At 43.5% G+C, this 16,745-nt stretch overlaps 1 protein-coding gene across 2 annotated transcripts in view; it reads left to right on the top strand.

The window, feature by feature from the left end:
• Positions 1-16,745, top strand: part of PHIP (PHIP subunit of CUL4-Ring ligase complex) — a 412,470-nt gene that overhangs the window by 99,991 nt on the left and 295,734 nt on the right. For both annotated transcript variants that reach the window (XM_073589700.1, XM_073589702.1), the window contains exon 10: positions 9,021-9,091. In XM_073589700.1, the coding sequence (XP_073445801.1) occupies positions 9,021-9,091 (71 nt within the window). The remainder of the gene's footprint in view (positions 1-9,020; positions 9,092-16,745) is intronic.

Consider the following 16,745-nt stretch of genomic DNA (forward strand, 5'->3'; position numbering starts at 1 on the left):
CTTCATTGATAACTCTTGTTCACACCATCTTCTCTTGTGGCTGTGTCCATTTTACTTGGTTCTTACATTAGGATTTATTATCTTTTTGCTACTTTGGATTTATTCTTATTGTGTATTATTGTATTAGTGCATGCTCTATCCACTAGGTGGTGCTATATTACATTTTTACATCTTATTAATTTTACAATATATTTATTTTCTGCTGGCGGCTTTGTGGTTCTGTTATTTTTCGATATATATTTCTTATGATATGCCATTAATTTTATCTACTGACAATTTTTATTGTTACCTTTATGTGCCACACTTTTCAGTAAAGGCATTTTAATTTTATTCTTATTTTCTTCTTTTTGTTATAGTTATTATTTTTAAAAAATTTTACTTGTCCCCTCCATTGACCTCCTTTCCATACCGGTTAGTTTTCTTTTTTTTTTTTTTTTTTTTAAGGGAAGGAAGAGTTCCTTGAAAACTAAGCATAGGATCTGTGCACTTTGTATGCGTGGGTAAAGAGACTTTACAGCTCCTGCATAGAGCAGACATTCTGTGAAGGGACTCCGGGGTTTGCCTCAGAGCTTAGATCATTGATTAAAATGCAGGTAGAAAGCACCTTCAGGAGGAGGGGAAGAAGTGGCAAAAATCCAGACATAGGCCCCCTGAACCCGGGTCTAGTAGTGCGGAGAGTGAGGAAGGTTACTCAAATACATCCAGCTCATCTTCATCATCTTCACCTTCCTCTGGGGGTAAAAGTGGTCACAGCTGTTAAACAATAGAGGAGACAGACAGCCTTGTTAATGTGGTCAGAGCCACCATGGGACTGGTAGATCCTCGCCCCAAAAAGTCGGTTCAGGATATTATGTTTGGGGGTCTAGAGCAAAAAAACAGGAGTGCCTTTCCACTGAATGAAAAAATCAAAGCTTTAATTAAAAGGAAATCGGGAAAAAAAAAAAGAGAGGAAGGGTCTCCTTATCCCAAAGAGAAAATACCCTTTTGAGGACCCGGCTTGTTCTTTTTGAGAGAAGGCGCCAAAATTAGATGTAGCGATCGCCAAAGCATTCAAAAAGTTTGCCCTTCCTTTTGAGGATATGGGGGTATTAAAAGACCCCATGGACAAGAAAGCAGATGCATTCCTGAAGGGTGCATGGGAGGCTGCCGGGGGAGGTCTAAAGCCAGGAGTAGCGGCCACCTGTACAGCTAGGTCACTATTTGTCTGGCTGGACCAGCTGGAATCTCAGCTCAATAAGAAAGCCTCTAGAGACTCTATATTAGACTCTATACCGGTAATGAAGGCCACTGCTGCCTTTCTGGCGGATGCATCAGCAGACTCGGGCAGGCTAGTGGCCAGATCGGCATCCTTCTCCAACGCAGCCCGGCGAGCCCTCTGGCTTGTGTTGGCCAGGGTACTTCCAGACTAAATGGAAGTTATGTTTGATCCCCTGCAAGGGCGAGTTCTTGCTTGGACCCACGCTGGACGATATTCTGGATAAAGCGGGGGACAAAAAGAAACTCTTCCCTATCCTTTCCAATCCATCTTACAAGCGGCCTTTTCGGAGTAAGAGATTTTTCGAGGAAGCACCCAAGAATCCAGGATAAGTGGGAAGATAGAAGGAGTTAAGAACAAGGGATTCATGTTCAACAGGGGGACCCAGTGACAATAAAAAGTCATCCCAATGAGGGTTTCTCCCAGGTGTGGGGGTAGATTATCTCTTTCTCCCGGCCTGGGAACAAATAACCAACAGTTTTTGGATATTGGACCTAATACAATCAGGCCTAAAACTGTTTCCACACTCATCCCCATCCATCCTTCATAATGACATCTCAGAGGTCCTTAGAAGAAGATCTGGCCTTAGAACAGGAGATTCTGGGGCTGGTAGGGAAGGGAGTTCTTCAGGAGGTCCCTCGCCAAGAAAGAGGTGAAGGATTCTACTCCCTCCACCTTTTCCTGAAGAGAAAACCGGATGGGTCATTCAGGACGATTATAAATTTAAGAAAACTGAACTAGTGCCTGAAAGTGCAATCATTCAACATGGAGACAATAAAGACGTTAGTGAAAATGCTGTTTCCACTCTGTTTTATGACTGTTCTGGACCTAAAGGACGCATATTATCACGTCCCCATCCACAGAAACTGTCAAAAGTTCCTCAGGGTGGCGGTCCTAACACAAGGGGTAATAAGACACTATCAATTCTCAGCGCTTCCATTTGGACTGGCCATAGCACCTCGGTTATTCACCAAGGTAGTGGCGGAGGTGATGGCACACCTAAGGGAACAAGACATCCTGATCGTTCATATCTAGACAACTTCCTGATAATTGGCAACTCCCCCCAACGTTGCAAAGATCAGTTAGAGAGAGTCATGAATTCCTTAGCCAACTTAACCTGGCTTTTGAATCTAGGGAAGTCCAGAATAGTGCTGACACAGGTACAGGAATGTCTGGGTGTTATACTAGATTCAAACAAACAGGAGCGTCGTCTCCAGATAGAGAAGGTCCAGAAGATGGTGGGGCTGGTATCTCAAGCAAGGCAGCTCCCCTCCATAACTTTGCAGAAAGCAGTGTCCCTCTTAGGGTCCATGACATCCTGTATTCCGTCTGTTCAGTGGGCTCAGGTACCCACCAGAAAGGTGCAATGGGAGATGTTGTCATCAGAGAACTCTATAAAAGGAAATTTAGAAGGGTAGTTAACCATATGGTTGAGAACAGCACTCTCACTAGAATGGTGGATGAGGATAGACAATCTGACCCGGGGTATTCCGTGGGGGGTTCCATTTTCTCAGGTCTTGACAACGGATACAAGCCCCAGGGGATGGGGGTGGGGGGGGCACACCTGGACAACCAGGTAGCCCAGGGGGTCTAGACAGGCAAATTGAAGTTCAAACAAGAAGGAACTATTGGCAGTAAAGTTCACCCTCTTAGAATTCCTCAGGACCCTTCAGTCACACCATGTCAGGGCATTCTCGGACAACCAGGTTGTGGTAGCTTGTTTGAATCACCAGGGGGAACCCGTTCCCAGCTGTTCATGGAAGTAACAAGTTCCATTTCTCAGTTAGCCGAGGACAACCTGGGGTCTTTGATGGCGCTCCATATATGGGGGGGTAGAGAATCGTAGAGCAGATTTCCTGAGTCTGACACGGCTAAGACAGGGCGAGTGGGCGCTAAACCAGGCAGTGTTCGATCAGATTGCAGAAAGGTGGTGTCCTCCCGGCCATAGATCTGTTCGCCGACAGTCAGAACCTGATGGTAGACCCAGGTCTGCTCAGTAGCCCCCATAGGGAACCCCTTCGCTTTGGACGCCTTCATGATTCCATGGAACTACTGTCGGGGTCGTAAACGACAATAAATCCTCATTCACCAGTCATTCCAAATCATTGTGCGAGCGCAAAACATCTGGTACCAATTAAGAATGACTCAGACACGCAGCTGATTCAGTCTTAGCTAATGTCCCGCATCCACACCTGTCAGGAGCAGTACAACAACTGGCTTTATTTACAAATACACAATACTATATTGAGTGTTAGGGGAAGGCGTGCATTAGGCGGGGTTTATGCAGTATACATCTAGTGTCCAGTCTCTCTCTGATTCGTCAAAAAGTCTCCCGATGGTTACTTCTTCTTCACATTCCTGAGTTATCTTTTTTTAGGAGAAATGAAACTTAACTTAACTCTTTAGACACTGAATTTAAGTGAAAGTGAACACTGGCAGCCATCTTTAATACAGTTACATTTGCATTAGCAAGCAATTAGGAAAAACTTATTGTTTCACAGTATAAAAGTTATATAAGAAAATATATTTTCACTTTGACACTACCAGCTAGCATATCCTTAAAACATCACTGCTGGTAGCTCTCACATCAGCTCGCAGGGTCAGTGACATTCAGGCATTGTCTGCCAACCCTCCCTTCACACAAATTTTAGAGGATAGGGTTATTCTTAAAACTGACCCAGCCTACCTTCCCAAAGTGGCATCACGGTTTCACAGATCTCAGGAGATCTCTCTTCTTTTTGGCCCAATCCAAAAAATAGGAAAGAGAAAGTCTTGCACACACTAAATGTCAGAAGGTGCCTGATCCAGTACCTAGAGGCCATATGAGAGTGTAGGAAGGATGGGGTCCTCGAAAGGGGCGAAAAGCTTCTAAAGGCACGCTGGCAAGATGGATAAGGGATGCCATCACCCTGTTGTACAGTATACCTCGCATGGAGCGGCCGCCCTGGAGAAAATAAAAGCTCATTCAATAAGAGCGGTGGCAGCCTCCTGGGCAGACCGAGCCGATGCCTCAATGGAACAGATATGTAGAGCTGCTACTTGGTGTTCCCCCCAGGGCTGTGGACTCGGTAAGCCACAGTTGCGACTCCGACTCCGACTCCTGGATTTTATCAGGCTCCGACTCCGACTCCGACTCCTGGATTTTATCAGGCTCCGACTCAGACTCCGACTCCTTTATAAATGGCCAATTCATAACAACAAATTTACTGTTGTAAAATATTAAACATCGTGCTTATTCAGTTTCTCACCATCATATAAGTAATCAGACCACTTAGAGCAAAAACTACATTTATTAGAATACAATTAGAATATAGCAAATAACTTTTATAAACTTTTCTAAACTGTAAGTAAATATGCAATAAACACTTTTATGCAGTTAATAAGAAGAAATCTATAAATTTATCCTCAGAAAAAGTATTGCCTCTGTCAGATCCTCCTTCATGGATGCCCTCAAATCTGATCTAATTATTTTAAGAGCAGAGAACAACCTCTCTACACTAACTTGTGTTGGTGGCAAAGCAGTAACCACTCGGGCAACATCTCTGACAATGTCAGGATACAGAGGAATCGCTTGTTGTACTGTTATTTTTGATGAACGGTCAAATTTCTCAATTTCTTTTAGTGCACATGAAAAATTCTGCTGAAATGTACTGGCTGTGTTCCTTGATGGGGATGACTCTTCTATGCGGGAACGCTTTGCACGGTCCTTGTGATCCAAATATTTTTCGAAATTAAATTCTTCATCAGTTGATGATGAGGGTGAAGATGTGGCAGGACGACCAAATTCTTCTTGTTCCTCCTGACTGTTCTGCAACCCTTTCATCCTTACTGCTATTTCAAACAGAGCTTCTTTTCCTTTACTTAGCTGTTGATCATCTAGAAGAATCCGATGCATTGGGTCTACATAAACAGCTGCCAAAAGAATGTTATTTTGTAATAGTAGCTCCTCTCTCCGTTTCATTGATGTAGCAATGCCACTTGCAATTAACCCTCCTCTTTGGGGCAGGCGAAACATCAGGTTCTTCCACTCCTTTAAGAAAATACCTGGAGTTAAGTCCTCTGCTTGTAATTTTTTAGTCACTGTAAATGGGTGCTCTAGCAATTTTTCCAGCTCAGTCACCTGATTCCACTGACTTTAATTTAGCGTCAGTTGAGGGTTAGCCATGTCTACAAGAAAGGTTTTCAGTTCAACCAAGCGCTGAATCATTATGTAAGTACTGCCCCATCGTGTGGCTTGATCAATAATTGCCCCTTTTCCAGCACGTCTCTTCAAAATTGAGTCAACTTTAGGGGTTCTGGCAACAGTAGCCAATTTTCTCACCTTGCCAATCAGTGCAGCAGCATGTCCTTTTTGCAGACTGTCTCTTATAGCCAGCTGTAGCGTATGCACAACACAGCGCATGTGATGAAAGAAAGAACATATTGACACAGTTTCAACAAGATCATCTAAACTATCATGTTGCTGTTCATCTGAAGCAACTTCAGTTTGCTCCTCAGTTACAATACTGTGTTCCTCTATTTCAAACATTTCTGTGTCTGTGGACCCAGAATGTTCTTCTAGCTGCTGGTCACCATCATTACTCTCATTCATTAGCTTAATAGTACTTATCATATTTGAAGCATTGTCAGTTATGACAGAAAGAACTTGCTCTTTTTTAAGTTCATAGTCTTGCAGAACCTTTTCCACCAAGACCTGGAGAAACTCACTGGTGTGATGAGCTTTGGTGTCTTTTACTGCCAATGTCTTGGTAACTATTTCATTTTTGTCACAAACAAATCGGACATTGGTGGCAAAATAGTTCACTCTGTGACGTGTGCAGGCATCCATTTTAAGAAACAGAAAGCGTCCCTTGAGAGTTTTTTTAAGTTCTTCCTTTTGTTTAAAAGCTTCTTCGATTACTAATTTTCTAATACTCTCTCTCTCCAGAGAAACACCAAGCTTGCGGGCCATTTACCCATTCAGACACATAAAAGCTGGTCGTGAAAGTAATGAAATAGGAACACTATCCTTTACAACAAGCTCTATTATCTGTTTTTTAAATGTATCTACTGTCATTTGTCACAGTAACTTTGTCACTGACAAAATATCTTGCAACTGATGGCTGCAAAGTTCTCTGCTCCTTTGTTTGGCTGGAAGAGCTGGGCACTGGTTCATTGGTTTGGATGCAGTCTTTCTCATCCACTGCTTTCAGTACTTCTGGATGAAAGCGCTGTAAATGTCTCTTTAGATTAGAAGCTCTGGTAGGAGCATTTTTATCTTTGCCTGAATATGCACTCATCTTGGCTTCACAGCATTTGTTTTCGTCTGGATCATTTGTCATACACTGACAGACATAATGTTTTCTATCTTGAGTGATGGTGAAATGTTCAAATACAGCTGATGTGATGCTTCTTTGACATTCTCAGGTTATTAATTCTGCATTCACAATCCAAATGACAATTGTTTTTCCTAAAAACAATTGTACAAAATTATTGCCAGGTCGTGCAACTGATATAGTGGTCAGTAATACTGTTATTATTCCTCATGTACTCAGTTAACTGATGCAAAGTTTGTTGAAAGGATAATACTTCTTACAGTCTTCCTCTTCTGAGTAGCAGGCAGCTGTGAGATGCTTGGAAGACGCACACCTAGTATGATCTAGTCTAGAGGAGGAGTTTTACTACTAAGAATTTGCAACACATTTTCACTTTCAGTTTCATACATTGTAAGTAGGGGGGTTGGGGCAGCATGAGGTTAACCAAGTATAAGATTAGATAAGGGCAGTGGAGAACAGTGACACACAAGAAGTAAGAAATGTCTCTATCTCCAGCAGAACTGCTTATCACTGTTGTTCATAGTTTGATAGAACATATATTTGAGTAACATTTATAAAATTCATATGAAAGTTCAATTATGAAATATTAATACATTTTTTTTAAAGTCGGAGTCGGTACATTTCTTCCGACTCCAACCAAAACTAACTCCGACTCCACGACTCCGACTCCACAGCCCTGGTTCCCCCTCTACATTCTTTAATCACTATTGGCTGGACCTAGCCTCTTCTTCAGACCTTACCTTTGGGAGACGGGTTCTGGAAGCGGTAGTCCCTCCCTAATGTACAATCTCTGCAAATCTCTCCGTGGTGCTGTTATGGGGGAAGGAGAAAGACGTAGTTACTTACTGATAACGGGATTTCTCAGAGCCCATGACGACACCTGTACATTCCCTCTGTTCACTTGTGGGTGTGCACAGTTAGTTGATTAACGTTATTACTTAGAAAGTAGTCACGCGGTATCTGTTAGAGCTTCGTAGTAATGTTAAATATTTGTTATTAAACTGAAGTTCCTCTCGTGCTCTGTAAACAACTGATGCGGTAGAGAGGTACCGCCTTTTTATCTGTAGGTTTCCTGTCCTTGATGGGCAGACCCTCTTTCCGTGGTGCCGTCATGGGCTATGAGAAATCACGTTATCGGTAAAGGAATACGTCTTTTAGAAAAAAGTTTTTTCTTTATTCTCCTTATTGGACTTTGACCTGTGATTGTCTGATTATACTATGTTGCAGTATAAAGTGAAAATCATCGTCTCCTATGAAGTTCGGTCTGGCATAGCATCACATAAGAACAGAGTTGGCAGCATCAAGGACTTTCAGTGAGACCTTAGCTACCAGGATAACACACAAATGCAACATGAGGGGGGCTGATGCACCTGCAACAGTCCTATATAAATGATAGATAAAAAGAGGCTTCCTTAGAAAGCTATTGTTTAGTGAAACGTGCTATGGCGTTGGTGCACAGGAATGCTAGCCTGTTTACAACTATGGGTAATGATTGCTACATATGATGTATATACACATATATTTACTAACTTTCACTAGTGTCCACTGCTTCTAGTATATATTATGGCAGATATTGCTCCATTTCTTGCAATGCGGGCATCAATGTGGGTGTTCAGCAGCAGTTGAACCTTCACTATTATATGTATTTGTATGTGTATATTTTATTTCCTGATTTTAACATTTTTTTCTAAAGCTGGGGTCACACTGTTATCGCAGTCCGTTACACCGCGGTGTAAAGCGGTGTGACGCAGTCCGTTAACGCCGCCATAGACCACCATTGTGTTCGCGACGTGCCGTTATTTACTGACAGAGCCTCGTACGCGGCCTGCAGCGTCTGAGGCTCCGTCACCGCTAGCGCTGATGAAGCATCAGTGCTAGCGGTACAGCATAACGCATATCGCTTTATGCTATAGCGCTAACGCAGCCAGTGAACGCTATGCGTTGAACCGGCTGTGTTAACGCTATGTGAACCCGGCCTAATAAAATGTAAACAGTTTTATTGATATAGCATGACTCATTTGCCTCTTTGTATCTAATGTTTTGATCGAGGTGCTATTTATCTGATATATGGGTATTTGATGTAATATAATGATGTTGATTAAGGGGTTCTTTGTTATCCTATTTAAATGGTGCTGTCAGAAATTAACAGCGGCATTCAAATGGCTAACAGCAGCAATCAGAGTGCCGCTACTTGTAGCCACTGCTTCAGGAAGCCTGCCAGAAGTGATTTAAACACTTTATACCTGCAGATTGCCACTTTATTTGCAAATATCGTTTTGGGAGGTGACTAGTTCCATTTGAGCAACGCACTTTTGTGTTATGAACCACTGTAAGCAGATCACAGTGCATGGCCATTGTCATCATAAAACCATGATATGTGGTCTATTCGGAGAATGAATAATTTACAGCTTTTGTGGAGTTTTTTTTTAATCTTTTTTTTGCTCTTCTAGCCCTCGACCTGCCAAGTTCACAGAGCGACCTCGCCCTGGAGTACAGATGATTTGTTCCTCATTTAGCTCTGGTAAAAGAAAATGCTTTATTTCAATGTATCTGTATATTTGCATTTACTTCTGTTTAATATCTTAATATTTCTCACTGTAAACTGAAAATATCTTTTCTGGTTTGCTACTGATTATGAACATTATTTCATGTTATGAGTGCACAATTTTTACTGGTACGTGCACCACACTGTCAGACTAAAGGTAACCTGTCAGGTGATGCTGTGTTATTAGGCATTCAACAGAAAACTGCTTGCTTGATTGACATGTCTCTCCACAGACTCATTGGTGCCTTGTGCCATAAATTTAGTCTAACAGGTTTTAAAGAAACAACCTGGATTACATTTTTGGTATGTAAAATAGTTTTGCCTGCATTGCCCTTTTTAACTTTTACCGTAGTTTTTTTTTTCCCCCCGACCTTACACCTCCCTGACAGTAGCAGCAACATACTATCATCTATAACAGCCACCACACAATGCACTATTAACGCTTACCTTCTCCAGCTCTTCAGCAGTCTGCCACACCTCTCTAAGAAGGTGCTGCAGGTTTTGCACCCATGTGAGTCACTTCAGAATTATATGCTATAAATGGCCGACAGTAGTCCAGCAAGTGTAATCTGCACCTATGGGAATATTACGGGTCCCTTTTACCACAGCTATTACTTGGGATAGGGCAAGGCCTTGCGTGAATGTGGCTTTTCTCATTGTAAACTTAAAGGCATCTAAGTTATAGAAGATTGAATAAAATTATATCTCTTAATCCGCAGTGCTTGGAGCTTTTTTGTTTTATTTAAAAATCTGAAAAGTACCAAAATTATTTAGCTTTGTTCTATGTGTAATTAAATTAGTGGGGTATTCCCATCTACAAGATCTTATCCCAATACTTAGTAGGTGTAATAATTTAATATTAGCAAATAGCTCCAATTAGAACTGTAGTTGTCACGGGGTTACCGCAACAGAGAGGAGCCAGGAGACCATAGCGTCTGATTGCTCCTACTACTGCGATGAAAAGAAGCACCACTTCTTCGTTTTTATGATTTTTATTTCTTTTAGTTTTCAGCTGAGCTCAGTGAGCCACTCCCATCCCCTTTAGAATCTGGGTCCTGATTCAAATCTATGTCAGAGCTAGCGTTTGCTTACATGGCTTACGAGGAGAGGTGTTCATATGAGCAAGTAGTTCTGGAGGGGTTATCTGTGACTGCGTGGTTTGTAAGTGTGGTAATTCCCTTCCCTCCTCTACTTTTGTTTTATCCCCGTTCTCCACTCCTCGGTGCAATCCTCTGTTATATGTGAGTGAATATTTATATGCTTGCTATTTTTAGTTACCCTTGTTTGTGAAGCCTTATTTATCTGGTTGGTGCACAGTAGCACCCCTCTTCCCTTGGTGGTGGAAGAGAACAAACGGAGGGCTAACTCAGGAGATAAGGCAAGGGTGGCGGCCCCGGCATTTTCACCATCAGAAGTATCCTGGGAATTGGGAGAGCTAAGGCACCCCCTAGTGGTAAGGACAGGGAAGAAGCCCCTGGTTCCGGGTCACCTGACAGCTGAGTCGTGACAGTAGTATAGTTCTTCTCATTCGCCATGTCTTTTCTCATGTGCAGGCATTGCAGGGCTTAGGTATCCATGGTTACGACAATGGATATAGTGATAGCTAGTTGCTAGTGGTTGTAACCATTGTTATATTTGGGTGGTTTCAACAGATCCTCAGTATATTGGATGGTGGCCAAATTAGGTTAGCTTCGATCGGAACAGGGTGATGAGATGAATGAACACAGAAGACAAGCATCTGAATCCAAATCACACAAACTTTAATCATACATGTCCCAGCTTATATTCGCTGCTGGAGAGGCGTACACATTAGATCATCTCTATGCAATAAATGAAATCATTTATTGCAGTACAATATCCTATCATGCATTAGTCAGCTGGTCATTACACAAATAATTGTTTTATTATCCATCAGGAGATTTTTGCCTAAAGGCCCCGTCACACTAAGCCACTTACCAGCGATCCCGACACCGATATCGGTGTCAGGATCGCTGGTAAGTCGCTATGTGATCGCTGGTGAGCTGTCACACAGACAGCTTCACCAGCGATCAGCACAGCGATGCCGAGTGCCCGGCATCGCTTGCCATCGCTGTAAAAAGTAGAATCAAAATAAAAAATATAGTTATTCTCACCTTCCGACGTCCCGTTCAGCCATCCTGCCTCTCTCCACGCTCTGGTCCCAGTGATCCTTTGCATGAATGACCGCGAGACTTTGTTATCCCTTGAGACCGTGACATTTCGCGGTCATTCGTGCAAAGGATCACTGGGACCGGATCGTGGAGAGAGGCAGGATGGCAGAACGGGACGTCGGAAGGTGAGAATAACTATATTTTTTATTTTTTTTATTATTTTTTACATCAGATCGCTGGTCTCCCTCCTGTCACATGCAGCGATGCGTGCTGGCCAGCGGGAGACCAGCGACCAAAGAAATGTCCAGAGGTTTCTTTCAGCGATACCGGCAGGGGGGCCGCTCGCTGATCGCTGTCACACACCGCGATCTCGCTGGTGAGATCGCTGTTACGTCACAAAAGTTGTGACTCAGCAGCGATCTCGCTACCGAGATCGCTTAGTGAGACGGGGCCTTAACTGGTAAAAGGGGACAGGTATTCCATTATGTAAATCCAACCATCCCTATAATTAGTACTATCTTACTAAGGTTTATAGCTTTATCTGATTAATTATATTATCACCTGCTATTAGCTACCTCGATCAATACGGTGGCTGGCACTAGAGAGATTGAGGGGTAATTTCAGCTATGTCATATTGACCCATGGAGAGGTTCAACTCACTTAACATGTCAGTCTTTTATAAGCAAATAGTGTCTTTCTGTGTCTTTATATATGAGAGAAATGTCTTCGAGGGGTCTCTGTAAACCCTATCAGTCCCCCCTTTTGAGAACAGATATGATTCTACTCTTAACCTATGGGTACATTCAAAGGCCTAATGCCAGTGTCGGACTTCCTACCCGTTTTCTTCTGCCGAATTCCCCATATGGTGGGGAAATCATATTTTCTGTTCTCAACTACAGTATGTTGTCATAATCATTACTTCGAGGTCTCAGTCCAATGTACATAGTCTTGATGATGGATGCATATATCAGTCTCTGACGTAGTCCACTGATGCATGGGATGCAGCAGCCACAGGTCACGAGTATAGCTGTCACAAACTCCAGGGAGATGAGAAGACTGGATACAAGCTGCCTCCATCTTCCAAACCATGATTCCAGGCAATCGGTGAACGGGTTGTCGATACCAGAATTTTCTGCCAGTTCACCAGACAACAATGTAAGACCCTCCAATGCTTTGGTGATGCTTCCTTCGGGCGCTGCATTATTGGAGATAAAAGTGCAACAATAGGTATCAAACATTTTACAGACTCCTTCCTTTTCCACTAGCAACATGTCTAAGGCCATTCTATTTTGCCATGTCATTAAAGAAGTTGGGACTAATTGTTCGGCTATCCCCTTTTTTGCATCCCTAGTGTAGTTTATAAACCTTTGTTGATTGTAGTAAATGTAATTTATCCAATCCACATTCTTATTTAGTGTGACCCACCAAAAGAAAACTGATTCAAATCCTGCTGCGATCTGATTCCTAGCTTTGTAATTGTCTGGTACCCCTCTACGAATCCCTTAGCTGTCTATGTAGATTCTTGGTTCAAAAGACCCAGCAGGTGTCGACCTTTTGTTTCTATGCAGTCTCAACATTCATGTTACCCCTCTTTATTTCTTCTGATGACATTATTTGGAATGGCATGAGTACCTGGGCTAGTGCACATCTGCCAACCCAGTTTGTCAGAAACCGGGCTCTCAACCTTATGTCCCCACATACCCACTATATGTCACTTCTTGCTGCAGTTTGATTATCGAACCACTTAGCTTTGTAACCATTCGTATCTGTGTCTATGGGAATGTTGATTCCACAAAGCTAAGGTTAGATTTCCTACCAACTTCTCCGTCCCTGTCCCTTTCCTTGGGAAGCAAGTGTAGTTACCTGGGTATGGGAAGACCCTTGGAGGTGCTTGATCCGTTCTTACTATCGGATACAGGGCTGAGAGAGCGTGATATAGGGTATTATCAGTAGGGTCATATGAGGCATTATACAGGGCTATCATACATTGCAGACCTGTTTGGTCTTGGTCTGAGATTCTGAGGCGAAAGGTCCCTAAATGGGGTCTGGCGCAGTTGCACATGAAATGCAGTTAGATTTATTGTTCTACTCTGCAGTGTACTTCGTCCACATAAGACACTCATTTTTCTGTATAACCTGTTTCTTTGGCTAACTTCTCCTCATAACTCGCATCCCCAGATACTTCGAGCTTTGATTTTTCTACTGCTGGCTCTTGGGGACTCTCTTCCTTACTTTCACTGTCCTGTTGAGGAAGAGCCTTCAACCAAAATCTTCCCTGCTGAGGCTTACTACCTGGGCGATGTAACCCTAAGACGTAAAGACCTTCATCACCAATAGAGGGTTCTTAGAAGACAATAAGGGGGTTACAAGACGATTTCCAGTTTAACGTTTCTGGATCACAGTCTGTTCTTGGAGGAACTATGATTATTTTTATCCTGCCAAGAAGAGGTTTTCCAGACTGACTGACCCAAGTCATAGCTTCCTCTGGCTTATATACCCATGAGTCTCCTGTATTCCAAGCTGCATCTATCCAGGAATCACAATTTTCATTCCCAGGTCTAGTTACACAAATATATACTGCAGCTCCCCCAATCCTTGTTAGGAATTTGTAGTTAGGATTACTACTTTTTCTACCAAATTTAAGATTCCAGGAGCATTTTACTACTTTACCCAAATCAAATTTAAAAGCCGTCGATGACTCAGAAGTATCAAACTACATGATCGTGTTGGGTTATTTTTTTAAGCCATTTTGAAGCTTCGATTGGAGCAGAGTGATGTGAGGAATGAACACAGAAGACAAGCATTTGAATCCAAATCGCACAAACTTTAATCATACATGTCCAGTTTATATTCACTACTGGAAGGGCGTACACATTAGGTCATCTCTATGCTCTGCGCATGTCAGAACTTGTTATGAAATCATTTATTACAGTACAATATCCTATCATGCATAAGTCAGCTGGTCATTACACAAATAATTGTTTTAATATCCATCAGGTGATTTTCCCCTAACCAGTAAAAGGGGACAGGTATTCCATTATGTAAATCCAACCATCCCTATAATTAGTTCTATCTTACTAAGGTTTATAGCTTTATCTGATTAATTACATTACCACCGGCTATTAGCTACCTCGATCAATACGGTGGCTGGCACTAGAGAGATTGAGGGGTAATTTCAGCTATGTCATATTGACCCAGGGAGAGGTACAACTCTCCTAACATGTCAAAGTCTTTTTATAAGCAAATAGTGTCTTTCTGTATGATTCTGTATATGAGAGGTATGTTTTAGAGGGGTATGTGTGTTAGAGGGGTCTCTGAATACCTTATCACCATGGATGCCTAAGGTCCTTCAATGCCTGTACATAAGGAAAGAGACATGGCGAATATGGCGAACTATAAAAGATTTCTAATTGGAGGCATTTGCTAATATTACACCTAATACAAACTGGGATAGGATCTTGGAGATGGGAATACTCCTTTAACCCCTTCCCGACTTTTGACGACACGTAGGCGTCGTGAAAGTCGGTGCCAATCCGACCCATGACGCCTATGTGGCGTCATGAATTGATCACCCTCCTGCGGGTCTGGTGACCGGGGTCACTGAATGGTCACCCGACCCGCAGGTACAGGACCCTTTGTACTTCACCCCGGGGGGGGTGGCTTACCCCCCCGTGGCTACGATCGCTCTGATGGACTGTTAAAAGTGAAACAGCCAATCAGAGCGATTGTAATATTTCACCCATGAAATTTGGTGAAATATTACAATCTAGCCATGACCGTATCATGCAGTATCATCGACCATGGCTGGAGACCTCGATACGACCCCCACCGACTGACGGGGGCAATCGGCCCACGACTGACGGCGATCTGCTGCTGCCGTCAGCATCTGCTCCCCTCCCCCTTCCCTCCGCTCCCCCGCCTTTCGATCCCTCCCGGTACCTCCTATGTCCCTGTGTCCATCCCGTTGTCCATCCCAGTGTCCCTCCTGGATCCTTCATGGGTGCCGTCATCTTGCAAAATGGTGGGTTCATTGCAGGTACATTTTGATCACTGTGATAAACTATCACAGTGATCAAAATAAAAAAGTAAATAAACCCCCCTTTATCACCACTATAGGAAGGGACAAATAATAAAATAAAGAAAATATTTTTATTTTTCCGTCAGGGTTAGAATTAGGGTTGGAATTAGGGTTAGGGTTGGAATTAGGGTTAGGGTTGGAATTAGGGTTAGGGTTGGAATTAGGGTTAGGGTTGGAATTAGGGTTAGGGTTGGAATTAGGGTTAGGGTTGGAATTAGGGTTAGGGTTGGAATTAGGGTTAAGATTAGGGTTAGGGGTGGGTTGGGATTAGGGTTAGGCTTGTGGTTAGGGTTAGAGAGGGGTGATAAGGATTCGGGGTGGGTTGTGGTTAGGCTTGTAGGTTAGGGGTGTGTTGGGGTTAGGGTTGAGTTAGAATTTAGGAGCTTGCACTATTTAGGCACAACAGGGGGTCTCCAATTGCGATATGGCGCCACCATTGATTCCAGCCAATTTTGCGTTCAAAAAGTCAAACAGTGCTCCCTCCATTTCGAGCCCCGACGTGTGCCCAAAAAGTGGTTTACCCCCACATATGGGGTATCGGTGTACTCAGGAAAAATTGCACAACAACTTTGGGGGTCTAATTTATCCTGTTACCCTTGGGAAAAAAAAATTGGGGGCTAAAAAATTTTTCTCCTACGCCTCATAATTTTTATTTTTTAATTAACGTAGTGAAGGGGGCAACTGTTCCTTTCTACAGCCTGCTCTTCCCCGAACCAACAACAGGCAAGCACGCGGAGTATACCTCCCCGTACACTTTCCTCTGACGATGGTTCCCTTACGGTCGGTACTCCACGGATACAAGGGCAAGTTCAACAGGACGAAGCACAGGAGTGCATGGAGAGAACTTGTGCAGTGCTTTTCGGATGCCTTGAATCAGCCCCAGAGCTTTCCATCCCCCTGCCACAGAGTGGATCGATTGAGCAGTACCCCTTTAAGACCTCCAGTTCTGCTACATCGCCCGGAGGATGAGACACCTGCAGCTTGAAAACCCCGGACCGCGCGACCTGCCTGAGCACAGGGGTGAAGGTATGGGGTTGGGTCCTTGTCCCCAGGAGAAGCGCTGACTTAGCGTCAGCGGCGGTACACTGGCGTCCGGCCGCGGCGCTTACCGCGTGGAGGCCAGAAATTTAGTCCCCGGCTTTTCCGGCCTACTAGGATGCAATTTGAATGGCACCACCCTCGCTAGCGCCGCCCCCTCCCAACCCCCGGTGCCTACTGCATATAGGCCAAAAATTGAGTCCCCGGCTTTTCCGGCCTACTAGGCTGCAATTTGAGTAGCGCTGTCCGCGCTAACATCGCCGCCCCCTTTTCTTGGCGCCTCTCATTCCTTACAAGATGCGCAATTCTAATCTCGGCCATGTCTTTTACCTCAGCTGCCGTTAACCCTTTCATGAGCGCTATGCCTGCTCTGGACAGCCGGATA

This window comes from Dendrobates tinctorius, unplaced genomic scaffold (genome assembly GCF_039654945.1).
Source record: "Dendrobates tinctorius isolate UK_male_01 unplaced genomic scaffold, ASM3965494v1 ptg000111l, whole genome shotgun sequence".
NCBI classification, from domain to species: Eukaryota; Metazoa; Chordata; class Amphibia; order Anura; family Dendrobatidae; genus Dendrobates; species Dendrobates tinctorius.